The 14,197-nt window shown below is 33.2% G+C and overlaps 1 protein-coding gene, 1 non-coding gene and 1 pseudogene across 2 annotated transcripts; 1 reads left to right on the top strand and 2 right to left on the bottom strand.

Moving 5' to 3' along the window:
- Positions 1-2,715: 2,715 nt before the first annotated feature.
- On the bottom strand, positions 2,716-2,786 carry TRNAT-UGU (transfer RNA threonine (anticodon UGU)). The gene has a single exon. It is a non-coding gene; the product is annotated as a tRNA-Thr (tRNA).
- Positions 2,787-2,897: 111 nt separating this feature from the next.
- LOC145617740 (protein MHF2 homolog) lies at positions 2,898-5,562 on the top strand. Its single transcript, XM_081672491.1, has 6 exons — positions 2,898-2,960; positions 3,063-3,111; positions 3,206-3,246; positions 4,151-4,190; positions 5,112-5,165; positions 5,264-5,562. Exons 1-6 carry the CDS (start codon positions 2,940-2,942, stop codon positions 5,365-5,367), a joined length of 309 nt encoding a protein of 102 aa, XP_081528617.1. The 5' UTR covers positions 2,898-2,939; the 3' UTR covers positions 5,368-5,562.
- Positions 5,563-5,688: 126 nt separating this feature from the next.
- Positions 5,689-7,777, bottom strand: LOC145617739 (leucine-rich repeat receptor-like serine/threonine/tyrosine-protein kinase SOBIR1 pseudogene; annotated as a pseudogene).
- Positions 7,778-14,197: the final 6,420 nt, after the last annotated feature.

Genomic DNA, 14,197 nt, shown 5'->3' on the forward strand with positions numbered 1-14,197 from the left:
TCATCCCCTAATGCCAATAATAACGACATTTTTTTTTGGGGGGGGGGGGGGGGGGAATGCTTACTAAAATCACTTTGTTAAACTCCATTTTTGTGGGAGCATGTGGCTTACACTAATTATCTTAATTAATTAAATTAATTAGCTTAATTAAAGGAATGAAGCATCAATACAGTATCAACTTCAACTATAACTCCACTAAACAAATTTGCAATTATATCATAATAGCGTAATTGCTTACGTCTTAGTTCATAATTAAGTATTATTACTAGTAATTAATTAATAAAACTTACATATTATATGTTTTTCTTGTATAATATTGGATCAACCAAATCAAATTATCCTTCCCCTGGAACTGCTTTGCTTAGACATTATAACTAATTGCACTTTTTTTTCATGCTCATTGCATCACATAATAATGATATTTTGTTACGCAATTTGTTCATCAATCAGATATATCCTACCCAATAACCCAATTAGCCAAAGATCATCCTCAGTATATGCCTAGGATCTTTTCATATTTACCGAATTAAATTCGAGTACTTCTTTTGTTTTCAAATATTTTTCTCACTTGATTTCTAGATACTTTATATATTACAAACTATTTCGTATTATAACGTTAATAAAATTATACGGAGTAAAAGCCTAATTAACATTTCATATGCTCGCTCGTTATTATTGCAAATTTTACCTTATGAAGTATTTTTTATTTTGAATTAGCTACCTTTTATGAGCATTTTTCTTTTTTTTTTTTTTTTTTTTTTCTTTTTTTTTTTTTTTTTTTTTTTTTTTTTTGCTGATAACACTACTCTAAAACAGCAATAGTTCAAATTTCAGCTTATGAGGCCCACAATCAATGCCATTCAACCCATTTACCTCTAATTACACTCACTAAGCCCCATTTACCCTTAAATACACCCATCATTTAGCCCCAATTAGTCAATTACCCATAATTAAGGGATTTTAAAATTTATTAAGGGGTAAATTAACAAAATAGCGTTGAAGTGTGTAGAATGGTTTTATTTAGGGCAATAAAATATAGGTTATTTAGGTGTAAGATTACTAAATGTTGGCCCCACAAGCTAAACTTTTGATGGATTATATCTCAAGGTAGTGTACACAAAAAAAGTTCATATACAGTACTCCATAGTTATTTGCAAATAGAAGTGTGAATTTAGGTGTTCGGGTCGGGTTTAAAGATGGCGGATCAGGTCTAATTTCAAACTTGAACCATAAATTATTGTGTCCATACGAGTCGAAATTTGAATCGGATATTTTTCAAGTCAGTATGGTTAAGTTTTGACACCTCTACTTGCATATAGAAAGTTATATACTACCTCCGTTACATATTATTTGCAACGATTTGACATAAAGTAGAGAGGGAAAGTGTCTAATCGTTGCAAATAATATGTAACGGAGGTAGCAGGGTAGTTTTCCAACAAAAAAAAAAAAAAAAAAAAAAAAAAAAAAAAAAAAAAAAAAAAAGAAAGAAGAAGAAGAAGTAAGGTAATTTAAACATTTTAATTTAAGGATAAGGATTGCTTAATTAGAGTCCCCTTAGTTTGGGCTGAAGAACACAATAATGTATACCAAACTTTTTCTATCAGCAAATAATACATATAAAAAAGATACACCAACCCAAATGTCTGGAATGCTGGGCCTTATACACAACTAGGTCCACGAATAATATATATTGGACTTGACGATTTACCAAACCAATACTTAGCGATGGCAGTTCTTGAATCCTTGTGCAGTTTACTCGGGTAACCTAATGGGTTAGTAGGTGGACAGGGTAACCTAATGGGTTAATCGAATCGGGTCAAAATACCAAACTTATCGCGTATTGCTAAGTGCTAACTAGGGCATTTTAGGTTTATAGTTACCAAATTGAAACTAGGAGTAATATAATTTGGTAAGGAATTAGATACAATAGCATGTACAAAGTACTTGCACATAACTCTTAGGCCTACATTGTGTTACATTCAATGTCATGTTATTTTAATAATTGTAGATAGCTATTTTGGATTAGTGATTGATGGAGATATGAATAATGGAATATAATGTGGAATTACTACAAGTGTTATATCTTTGTTAAAAAAAAAAAAAAAAAAAAATCTCACCTTTGATAAGATTCGATTGTTAAATATAAATTATGTATCAAGTCAAATAAAGTTGAAAGTCAAGAATTGATAAAATATTAGAATTCTTCACATTTTAGAAAAATTTGAAAGGACATAAGTAATTATAGAATTTGATGTACTTAGAGAGAATATAGGAAATCCCTTTTTTTATTCTTTTCATGAACGAAGTAGAGTATTAAGTAAATTATTAATTAATTCAATATAGGTCATACAAATTTGAAATTGTCATATCAAGTTATTCCAAGTTTCGACTATCTTTACTCTACTTATAAAGCCTGTAGCATGTCTACTTGGAAATTTAATACGAGTAGACAAGTAAGTTAAGTTTCTATAAGATGATTTCATGAGTCATGATCATATACTAGTATACTACATCATAAACAATATTTTTAAAATTATCATTTAGGTCCTTTTCATTAAAAATATATACGAAGTATATATATTTGTAATAACATGATATCATACTCTTGGAATATTCATACTACAGAAATAATTAAAGTTTCAAATCCAAAATTAATGGATATACCAATTTTAAGTTCCAAAAAATTAATGGAAAAAATAATTTCAAAACAAAAAATGCCCCCATGCAGGATCGAACACAGACCTTCAGTTTACAAGACTGACGCTCTACCACTGAGCTATAGGGGCCTTTTTATTAACATTTCCAAAGATAATTTATTTATAATAAAAACAAAAAAAAAGTACCAAAAAATCGCAAATAAAAGGAGAGAAAAACAAAAAGCGCCATTTCCAGTTAACTTGGATTCCATTAAAACACCTGAAGTTTCTTCCTCTCTAAAAATGGAGGATAATTTTGATCCTGTAAGTTTTTCTTCATCCTATTTACATTATTTTAATTCCTTCAATTATGAATTTTAATTGCTATTTAATTATTTTTAAATTTGTTGATTTTTCGGTAATTAGGACCTAGTTCACGCCATTTTCAAGCTCGTCTGGCGCAAAAAAGCACTCGGTTTTCACTCTTTCTTTCTCCTAAATGTTAATTACAGTCTTAATCGCGTAATTTGTGATTAATTATGCATTTAATTTGATTTTTGTGATTGTAGAGAGAGAAAGGAATGAAGGCGTTGATAATCTGGACAATGAGGTAAATTCCGGCACTTCATTTTTCATAATTGTAGTTTATTTTAATAAAATTCGTCAAATTAAGCAAAACCTAATTGATTTTTGAATTTTTTTTTAGCTACAGAAAAAATGTTTGGATTCTAATTTAGTTTAGTAACATATTGGCTTTCTGAACAATTCTATTATGTATGTTTGTTCGTCTGAATTCGATATCGAAATCGATGAAGCTCGGTGTAATTGTGAATATAAGCTAAATTGTTGAAATGGCTGTGTTTTCATGATAATGAACATTATATATAACATATGTTTGTAGAATTGTAGGTTTTGTGGAGGTTCTAATGGGGAGTGATAATTTAATTAAAGTTAGTGGTATGGGTGCTGTATTAGTGTGTGTTTGTGAAGATTGGAACTCGAAAGGAACGAGCCTACCGATAACCTTAGTTTGATTTCGATATCTTGCATTGTATATAGAACCGAATTTTCTTGGAGTAGGATACTAGGATTAGTAGGATATGTGCACTCATTGTTTTGTGATGTTTGTTTGGTCGCGATCAGTTGGGATTGTATTGCTTATATAGTTCTTGTTGTGTGGTTCATTTAGGTGAAGCAAACCCTTCATAATCTTACTATTATCTAATGCTTATATCGTTGCAAGATGTTTAGCCTTTTTCTACCTATATATGCTCTCTTAGTTAATCTTTGTATATGATCCTATCTCACACGTTTTTCTGTTATGTGATTGAACTCTTACTTGGCTTGTTTGTAAAGTTGAAGGGTGCTTTAATAATCTAGGGTAATTGCAAATTATATGATCAATGATGATGAATTTGATGAATGTTAGTTTTATGATTTTCTACCATTTGATATGTACTTCGTACTACACCAAAGAAGTGCAAATCTGATGCATTTAACTTTGGTTGCTGCAGGGAACAGCTGGGACTGCTAAAAAAATTCGGCCAACATCTGGTACATAAAATTACTTGGTCATGTTCGTTAATGTTTAATTTTGTATGCATACTTGCAAAGGTCTTGTTTGAATTTCAATGTGACACGTTTAAAGTTATTTCTGATTGCATACTGTCTTGCAATACTTAGTTTAGTGATATGAGGGCTGATTGTCAATTCTATAGCAATAATACAAATTGAGCCCTACCTTATGAGCATAGTGCAATCTTGTTTTTCTTCTGTTTTAAGGGGTTGATTGCATTAAAAAAATTTACTTCACAGTAAATACATATTTCTATGTTTGAATACTGTTTTCATCGTGATACCCAGAGCTCCGGTAGACAGAGAGTTTTGTGTTTTCTCTCTTCAGAAAATGTACCATTGTAGAAATTAGGTTCTTTTGTTAGTGTGGACTTCCCTTGTTTGGAATAAGGGCTCTGAGTTTGTTTCTTATGTTGGTGTGGCTTTCTGACTCAGACAAACCACTTAGTTCCTCAACCACATTAATGCTTGATGGTCAAATGCTTTTTCCTGACAGGCTCTTTTAGCTAATGATCGTAAAGAAAACTTTTGCCAGCGATCATTTTGCAAGTCATTTGTTCTTAGTGTTATCAGTTATGAATTACATAGTGTCAACAATATATCATCATTAGATAAGCTGGAGCTTTCTTCATATTAATGCGATGAAGATAACTTTAGCAGTGTAGGGTTTATTTGCTGACTTATATTTACATCCATAAATGTCAAGGGTGCATATGCAATCCATAATGCCTGTTATTTGTTAATCCCAAATTTATAAGCTCCACTTTTCTCGTCTTTGAAAGTGGGGGTGGGGAGACTCTTTTGGTATTTTTGATGCTGATTCTCTTATTTCATCAATTTAGCTTGAAATAATAGATGCAAGGAATCATATAAATTGCTTTATTGACTTGTAAACTTCAGCTAATGCAACTGCTGTGAAATTGAGTTGTGAACTTCTCCGGATCTTCATCGCAGGTCTGCTTTTAGCTATTTTATCTTTATATTTTCTACCATTTCCAATGATATTCTTGACATATGGAAATTTTTATATAAATTATATAACCTTATTTCAGAGGCCATTCAAAGGGCTGCCACCATAGCTGAAGCAGAAGGTCTTAGTCAGATTGAAGGTACTCATTTAGAACGAATTCTTCCTCAATTACTGCTGGACTTTTGAGGCACTGGAACGGGCACTGGAACGACCGTGATGTTTGTGTTTAGTCAAAATAATGTGTGATTTTGGAGTAAGTGAATTCAAGCATTAGAATATTCAAACTTAGAATCTTCAATACATGTTATAATCATCAATAGTGTGAATATAAAGAGGAGTATATTTGAAACTTTTGCACCATGATACGAGTATCTTTGCATGACCGAGCTGTATTTTGGCTTTCTTGTGCAAAATTTTCCATTACTCATTTACTCATACATTTATGCTGCGGTTGTCACAGAAAGGCTCAGTTGCTCCTCATTTTTTTGATTGGTAGCACATATAAAGTATCAGAAAACATTTGGATGATCTTTGATTCAGTAACATATTTTAAAAATCAGAACTATTACACTTAATAGATGCACTAGATATGCTTTCGTGTGGCCAAATCATATACTACATAGTCTACATTTGTTGCCATCTTGGTAAAATATTTAGCTTAGATTTAAGTGGCTGATTTGAGCCAACATAACCCTAACTTCCTTACTGTTAGGCCTTTTTTTAGGATCGTCTCGAGTGCAGAAGCAAGCAATTTTGAGCACTTGAAGCATTTGCTCTTCATACCCATTACCCAATAGCTTAGGATCAATTGCTCTTTTAGGATCCTCCGAAGACATGACATTCTTCATCCATATCACCAAGTTTAGCTCAATTGTGTCTTGAAAGAAAACATCCCCTGGTAGCTTTCCCATTACTATAACTCCAAGAACCACCCCGAGACTGTATATATCACATTTGTCTGTGAACCTCACAGTTTGGTGATACTCTGGAGCTATATACCCGACTGTTCCAGCAACATTTGAAGTTGACATGTGGGTATTCTCGATTGGCATTTCCTTTGCAAGCCCAAAATCCGAAATTCGAGGCTCCATATCATCATCAAGAAGGATGTTGGCTGGCTTGAGATCCCTGTGAATAATACGGGGATTATTGTTCATATGGAGATATTCAATTCCTGAAGCCACTCCGAGTGCTATTCTATATCGAGATAACCAATCTAACTCTGTGGTTCCATTGGCAAGTTTTGTCATTACATCTTGCAAACTACCATTTTTCATATACTCATACACAAGCAAATGACAGTTGGATCGTGGCACATGAGCAAGGAGAGGTAGCAAATTGCGGTGCCTGATTCTGCCAACTGTTTTAATCTCCGATCGAACTTGAAGCATCTTTTTGTTTAACATCTTACTATCTTCTTCAGTGATCTCTGCAGCCTCCTTAGGCGGTTCAAGTATCTTCTTTATTGCAATCATCTTGCCATTGCTCCCTGGCAACTCTGCTCTGTATACTTCACCACATCCACCTTTTCCTATCAACAGTAAGTTAGCCAAACCATCTTCTTTCTCCAAAAAAGCAAGGTCCTCTGCTTTCTTGATAAGTGGACTGTAGATTGATAGTCCAAAACCCTTCCCTCCACCACGTAACATAACTAAGCACATCTTCACAAGTCCCGAAAATATCATCCCGCATATACCCCCCACTATTGCTCCAGCAAGAAACCCAAGTAGCCATGCTGCGAGCTTCTTGCGTCTGTGGTGGCGGCGCTTAATTATAGGTGGAGATGGCGAAGGAGCTTGAGCAGGACCAGGGCTTGCTCTTGAACCGTGGCTCCTCCTAGTTGTATTTATATCAAGTACATATCTTCTTGGAACTAAGCTCTTCCTTGACACTTCTGATGATATATATTCTACCCCTTTTAGAGCAGGTAATGGACCTTGAATATAATCATTCCCAGAAATGTCAAAGAACTGCAAGTTCCTAAAAGACTTCAAAGATGCAGGAACCTTCCCAGTGAATAGATTATTAGCAAGTGAGATGCTCTCTAAATTCGGGAAGTACCTCAAGAAGGCCAAGTCCCCAACAAACCTATTCATGGAAAGATCAAGCACTCGAAGACGAACAAGTTTCGACAATTCAGAGGGAACATGGCCAGTAAAATGGTTGTTTTTAAGGTTAAGAACCTCAAGTTTCAAACAGTCAACAATTTCTTCTGGTATTTGGTCAACAAGATGATTAGTTGACAAAGTCAGTTCTCTAAGCTCCGAGAGCTGACCAATAACCGGAGAAATGAGCCCATCAAGCTGCTCTGACTCGTAAACAATACGAGTGATCTTCAAAACAGAGTTGTAACTTGCAACCCTCCGCTCACAAGAAACAGCAGGAGAATTGCAGGGGGTTCTAGTAAAAGAAGGGTGGTATTCACTTATGCCTAAGTCTCTTTGGATGACTTGAAAGGCTTTGTAGTCGGATGGGTCGAGGTATAGCTTCGCATGAGCGGCGAAGACGAGAGAAAAGAGCAGGGAGAAGTAGAACTGAAAACTAGTAAATGTAAGCTCCATTGGAGCTTGAAAGTGTAGAAAATTTTAGTGTTTATTTTGTGAAGTTTAGTTGATGAAGTGAGTATTACAAGAAGAATTTATTTATAAAGGCAATTGCCGTGTGGAATATTAAGGTTATTGGGCCTACTATTGACCGAGACTTTGATTATTTTGCGACGACTTGGGTTGGTTGGGTCTCTAACGTGCTCTTTGGGGCAGGGATACATAGTGACATTTTAAACTGTTTTTAGCATGATTTTTTTGATTATAAACCTTGTTAATTTGTTATAGATTTGGTTATTTTCATAAGAAGTACATTCTATTTTCCAACATTAACATATGCTAGTAGTAGTAATATTTGTGCTAAAATAATGTCTAACATCTTTAACTAACTTTAGGAAGTACTGAAGCACTATTTAATACTAATATAACTAGTAATCATTATGATATTGTTAAAATTGGCTTAAGTAGATCATTGCGCAATTAATTGTTGTCCCGAATTATTATGCTCTCCGAATCCTATCTCATTTTACATTATAGCGGTATAATTTGTATAAATGCCCACACACTATTCATGAGTTTTTTTTTTTTTTTTTTTTTTTTTGGGTGAATAAGCAATTAACATCAACAAGGGAAAATAAGTAAAATAGTTAGGAAATATAGAGATTCGTAAAATTTAATAGAGTATGTACGAAAATAAAGGAAAACTTAAGTGCAAAAGACAAGAGTGGAGGCTGTGCTTTTCTAGGCTTTGGGCCATGGGTTAGGCTTGATGTGCTAGCCCATAGGCCTAAACTCGGCTCAAGTAAGCCTAAAAATCGGCAAAGGGCTGAGTTGGCTAACATCACAATAAAAAAAATCTAGGCCCAAGACTAGCCCGCTTACCAGCCCTCATAATACAGGCTAGGACGGGCTTTTTAAGTGTTTGGATGGGCAACGAATGGGCCCAGGGTCCCAACCCAAAGCCATCATTACAGTGTAAGTATTATTACTTCCTCTATCTCATAATATTGACACATTTATCATTTCGTCCGTCCCAAAATACTTTACACGTTACCAAATATGGAATGAGACCACTAATAAAAAAAAATGTTGTACTCTCTTTGGGACCACAAACCCCAAACTCAATTAAATCCTACATTTTCGCTCTCGTCACTACCCACTACCTCCACCTCCCCCACTTTTTGTTTTCTTACAATATAAAAATACAAAAGAGAATTCTTTATCTAATAAACAAATATTATAAATGGACCTACTAATAATTTTTTTTAGGAAAAATACATTTTAATAATCTCAACTATTGGCGATTTACTTTTAAAAGGCTTATTATCTAATAATCCCAACTATTGGGTATGTTTGCCTAGAGTAGTCCCAATGATCGGTAACCTGTTAAAAATGTAAATTTTTTTTTTTTTTTTTTAAAAAAAAATCCACAGATGCTGAGAAAGGAGAGTTGAGAATAAGGGTTTTTTTTAGTTTATATATGAAAAGGAAAGTGGTTAGATATTTTGAAAAAGAAAATTAGGCTTAAAGTAATGGGTCAAAATTCGGTTTGTAATTCGATTTTCGGTTTTTTAAACCCCAAACCGAATCCAATCCATAATCCATCTTTTAAAATTTTTCCAAACCGATCCAATCCGAATAAAAAAAATCCAAACCGAATTACTAATTCGATTCGGTTTCAATCCAAATTACTTTCACCCCTAAGAAAGAATATCACAAAGAATGGCATCAGGTAGATTACTGATGTAACCATGATCCACAATACACCCCTGATTTGTTGGGTTTGACATTGAACCTTCTGACTGACATGATAAACAAAAAGAAAGAACAATCAAATATCAATCCAAATGCTAATTAAGGAAACCTTCAAATAATGACCATCTCAACATAACATCAAATTAAATTAACCCTAACCAACAAATAGATCAGAGAAATTAGCAAGCAAGTTATGAACAATCACAAAAGCCTGCGAACAGAAGGTTTCTCTTTGGCTTTTGTGATTCCCTAAAACCTGTTCTTAGGCTTTTGTATTGTGTTCATATACTGTAATATTTATATACTGTAATATTTTACTACGTAGTAAACCAATCTGATCAGAGAAATTTGGGATTCTATCCTAATTTAATTCTACCCAAAACCATAAATCAACCCCATAAACCCCAAAATTCCCTAAAACCCTAAAACCAACCTATAAAACCTCCAAATTCGACGCTAAAAACCCAAATTTCGCCCATAAATCCCAAATTCGTTAACTAAAAATTGAAAAGTTTAGGCAGTGATTACGTAGTAAAATATTACAGTATATGAACACAATATTTTCTCAAACCACTAAACTTACTTAACTAGTACACCTACTACAAATCAATTAAAGGTGATAATGACATACAAATTCGCATATCCAACACCGAATCACCAGTTTCTTGTAGTAGCAAAACAAACCCATATAAATGGCATAAAATCCCAACAATATTAACAGCAGAAACAAACAAAATTAATAAACTTAATTTTATTGAAATTTACCCATTTATTAATTGGAATTTAAATCTACACCTAAAGTAATCACCAGTTTCCTGTAGTAGCAAATCAAACCCATATAAATGGCATAAAATCCCAACAATTTTAACAGTAGAATCTAACAAAATTAACAAACTTAATTTTATTGAAATTTACCCATTTATTAATTAGAATTTAAATCTACACCTAAATTAATCACCAGTTTCTTGTAGTAGCAAATCAAACCCATATAAATGGCATAAAATCCCAACAATATTAACAGCAGAAACTAACAAAATTAATAAACTTAATTTTATTGAAATTTACCCATTTATTAATTGGAATTTAAATCTACCCCTAAATTAAAGAACGAAAACAAGACGATGAAGAGAAGCCTACGATTGAAGGCTGACGCTGCCGCCGTTGATCTAAGCGCAGGCCACCGACGGTCTGAGAGATTGTGAGGAGAGAGAAAGAACTTAGGGTTGAGTCTTGAATTTGAAATTTGAATGACAAAAAAAAAATGAGGTGCTGGGTGAGTGACTCTTACTGGGTTTCGAAAACTAATTTTTCTCCTAAAAATCAAACCTCCGAGTCTCCGGCTAGGGTTCACGCTTTTCGGGTTTTTTTTTTTTAATTTTAGGTGCAAATCGAAGGGCTTAGATCAGGTAACCACCGGAATTTTTTACCTCCAACCAAGTTTTCACCAAACATTAGTACCTTACATTTGTATTTACTTTAGCTTGTACTGAATGAGTATGTAGTTAATAATTGTATTATTTTATTTTATTTATTCAAATAAATAATCAAACATTAAATGTATATATGATTGTATATATAAACGCCTAATATCAATTTGCCTTTTACAATCTTTATGATGAGTTTTCATGGAACTTCTAAACCTACAAGTATATATTGTAGTTTTGGTGTCAACGTCACGAAAATCGATCAAATAAATTTATGCAACTCCTATGAAATTGAATGTGAGAGTTTAATTCCAATGAAATGCAACTGCATATGAGAAATAAGTTCTCATATCAACCAAGCAATACCGAAGTTCACAACTTTTTTTTTTTTTTGGTAGGAGAGAGATTTGATTTTAACTACAAACTTAGTCACTAAAAAAAGTTATTAAAGAGTGACGGTTTTAAAAACAGTCATTAAATTTTTATTTAATGAGAGTTAGAGATAAAAAGAAAGAGAGAAAAAAAAAACACTTTCTTCTCAAATTGCTCTGTATATATTGTCTTTATATTAAGTATATAATAATTCAGTTTCGTAAAATAAAATCCTTACAACTAAATGTTCCATGCATTGAGCTAACTTTGAATATATACAACTTTTTCATATTGTTTTTTATTAATACTTTGGGACTGGTCGAATTTCGTTTTCAATGATATGCATTAGTTTTTACAATGATATACTACATTAAAAAAATGATTCTCATCTCTCTTTGTAATTTATATACTTTATTGCAAATAATTAATTTCCCTTGCAGTCTTTATATACCCTATATATTTCCGAATTGCAACAGATGGAGAAATCTCGGTGTTTACTTGCTTTGTAATTTAGATTTTATCATAAACGAAGGACTTCATAGATATTGAACTGAATTGGCTTATTTTTTAGAGCATCATCAACCACGAAACCTAAGACACATACACAACTATGTAAAAATTGTTCAAAATGATTGAATTCATGAAGAATTAAGGTGTTTATTCTAATATAGTTACGTTTATGGATTAACAAAAAGTTGTAAAGTATTATTTTATTTGTATCCTACGAATTATTTTGAAACATTTTTTTATTTTATGCTTTTCATTAGCGCCATGCATCAGGCATCACATTATTCATATCTACATAATTTATATTTTCAATGTTGAGTTTAAATTTTTAGGCTCCACTAAAATCTTAATTACTACTCGCATTGTTTTTATCAGGATACTTAAATCTTAATAGTCACATTTCATAAATATTATGAAGTAATAAATAATCTGGTTATTGTTTTAAAGTTTTAAAAGATGACAATTAATAAAATAGAGAGGAAAAAAATATTGACGTTTATTCTGAAAAGTCATTGTGCAATATAAGATCACAAATATGAAAATGTACAGATTGAAAACAAAGATAGATATTGATCCTTTATTTTAATTTAAACAATAAATGAGAAATACATTATTATTCACGTGTTTCCCTTTCCTCTTGAATAGCTTTTACCCATATTATGGGTCGCGAACCTCTTGAGAGGGGTTCTCTGAAGGAAAGGGAATAATGGGGACAAACGAGGAGAGTTTAGATGGAAAGAGGTTGTTCGAGGCAGAGGGGGTAATGGGGGGTTGGGGAATAGGGATTAAGCTCCTGTCTAAGGAGGTAGAAGGGACAATAGGAGGTTGAGGAATAGGAATTAAACTCCTGTCTGAGGTAGATGGGACAATGGGAGGTTGGGGAATAGGGATTAAACTTCTGTCTGAGGTAGAGGGGGTTATGGGAGGTTGGGGAATAGGGATTAAACTCTTGTCTGAAGTAGAGGGGACAATGGGGGGTTGGGGAATAGGTATTAAACTCCTGTCTGAGGTAGATGGGGTAATTGGAGGTTGGGGAATAGGGATTAAACTTCTGTCTGAGGTAGAAGGGGTTATGGGAGGTTGGGGAATAGGGATTAAACTTCTATCTGAGGCAGATGGAACAATGGGAGGTTGGGGAATAGGGTTAAACTTCTGTCTGAGGTAGAGGGGGTTATGGGAGGTTGGGGAATAGGGATCAAACTCTTGTCTGAAGCAGAGGGAACAATTGGGGGTTGAGGAAAAGGGATTAAACTCTTGTCTGAGACAGAGGGGATAATGGGAGGTTCAGGGATAGGGATTATACAGGCTGCCAAGGTAGGTTGAGGGTTGGTTGGAGCAAGTAAAACAGATGCCAATACTAGCAAACTAACCACATTCTTCATCTCCATCTTCCACTTTAATTTCTCTCTTTAGTTTCTACTATAGCTAGCTAATTCTTTTCTTAATTACTTATGGATCTGATTTTGTAGATAGGAATGTTTGTGTGTGTTTGTACGATGTAGTAGATCACCCTTTTATACTATTAGTCTACCCTATTCCCTAGATGATTTTTTATTACATTTTTATTTATTACTATATCAATCAATTCCAATTATTTCTTGATTTAATTTGTATTGATTCTCTTTAAAATTAAAATGATATGCATGGATACACATATGATTTCAGTGTCTACATACGTGCATAATGCTCATATTTGATTTGTTAGTCATTATTATTTACAACTTTTTATTAAATTAATTTGTAAAAAAAATTGTTACAAACTTACAATGAACAAGTCTACATACATCTTATTGTCTAATTGTCTTACCTTATACCGAGTAATTAATTAAATAGTGAGATTACATGTCTAGCATGGAACCTAACCAAGTAAAGATAATTATGGGCTTTGTAGCACAATATCCTCACATTAACTAGTGTAAACAATACGGAATACCTATTTACTTATGTAAATAACCCATGTTTAAGATATTTCATCCTTAATGCTCGGCTCTATTACCTGTAGTATATTATGTTCATTTAGTCATTAGCTTGTATAGAAAAGATAAATGTGTACATAATTATCATTTTACATACTTTTTTTTGAAGGGGGGAGATTAAAATTCATTAATAATAAGCCATACGGCACTTACATAAGAGATCGTAATCGAACAATACAAAGACAACAGGACCAATTACAAGTTCGAAATAAAGGAAACTACAATTGCACGCGCAAAATGACATTCTTAAGTACCCTTGGCTCATATAACGCTGTCCTATGCAGCCTCTTGCAAGGGGGTCTGGCAATATGTTGTAGTTTCTGACGTGAACCTTCATTGGCTCAGAATCCCGTACTCCTCGACCTAAAATCAAAATTGGTGTCGTACACTTCACCATAGACAAGACAATCTCCGATTCAAACACGAATATCGGCATGGA

The sequence above is a fragment of the Chenopodium album genome, chromosome 26 (genome assembly GCF_948465745.1).
Source record: "Chenopodium album chromosome 26, dcCheAlbu1.1, whole genome shotgun sequence".
Taxonomy (NCBI): Eukaryota; Viridiplantae; Streptophyta; class Magnoliopsida; order Caryophyllales; family Amaranthaceae; genus Chenopodium; species Chenopodium album.

Excerpts from the sequence above, each read along its gene's own strand:
- LOC145617740 (XM_081672491.1), top strand. The coding sequence starts at position 2,940 with ATGGAGGATAATTTTGATCCT. Across the intron at positions 2,961-3,062 it reads TGGAGGATAATTTTGATCCT|GACCTAGTTCACGCCATTTT; the intron begins GTAAGTTTTTCT and ends TTCGGTAATTAG. Across the intron at positions 5,166-5,263 it reads TCTCCGGATCTTCATCGCAG|AGGCCATTCAAAGGGCTGCC; the intron begins GTCTGCTTTTAG and ends ACCTTATTTCAG.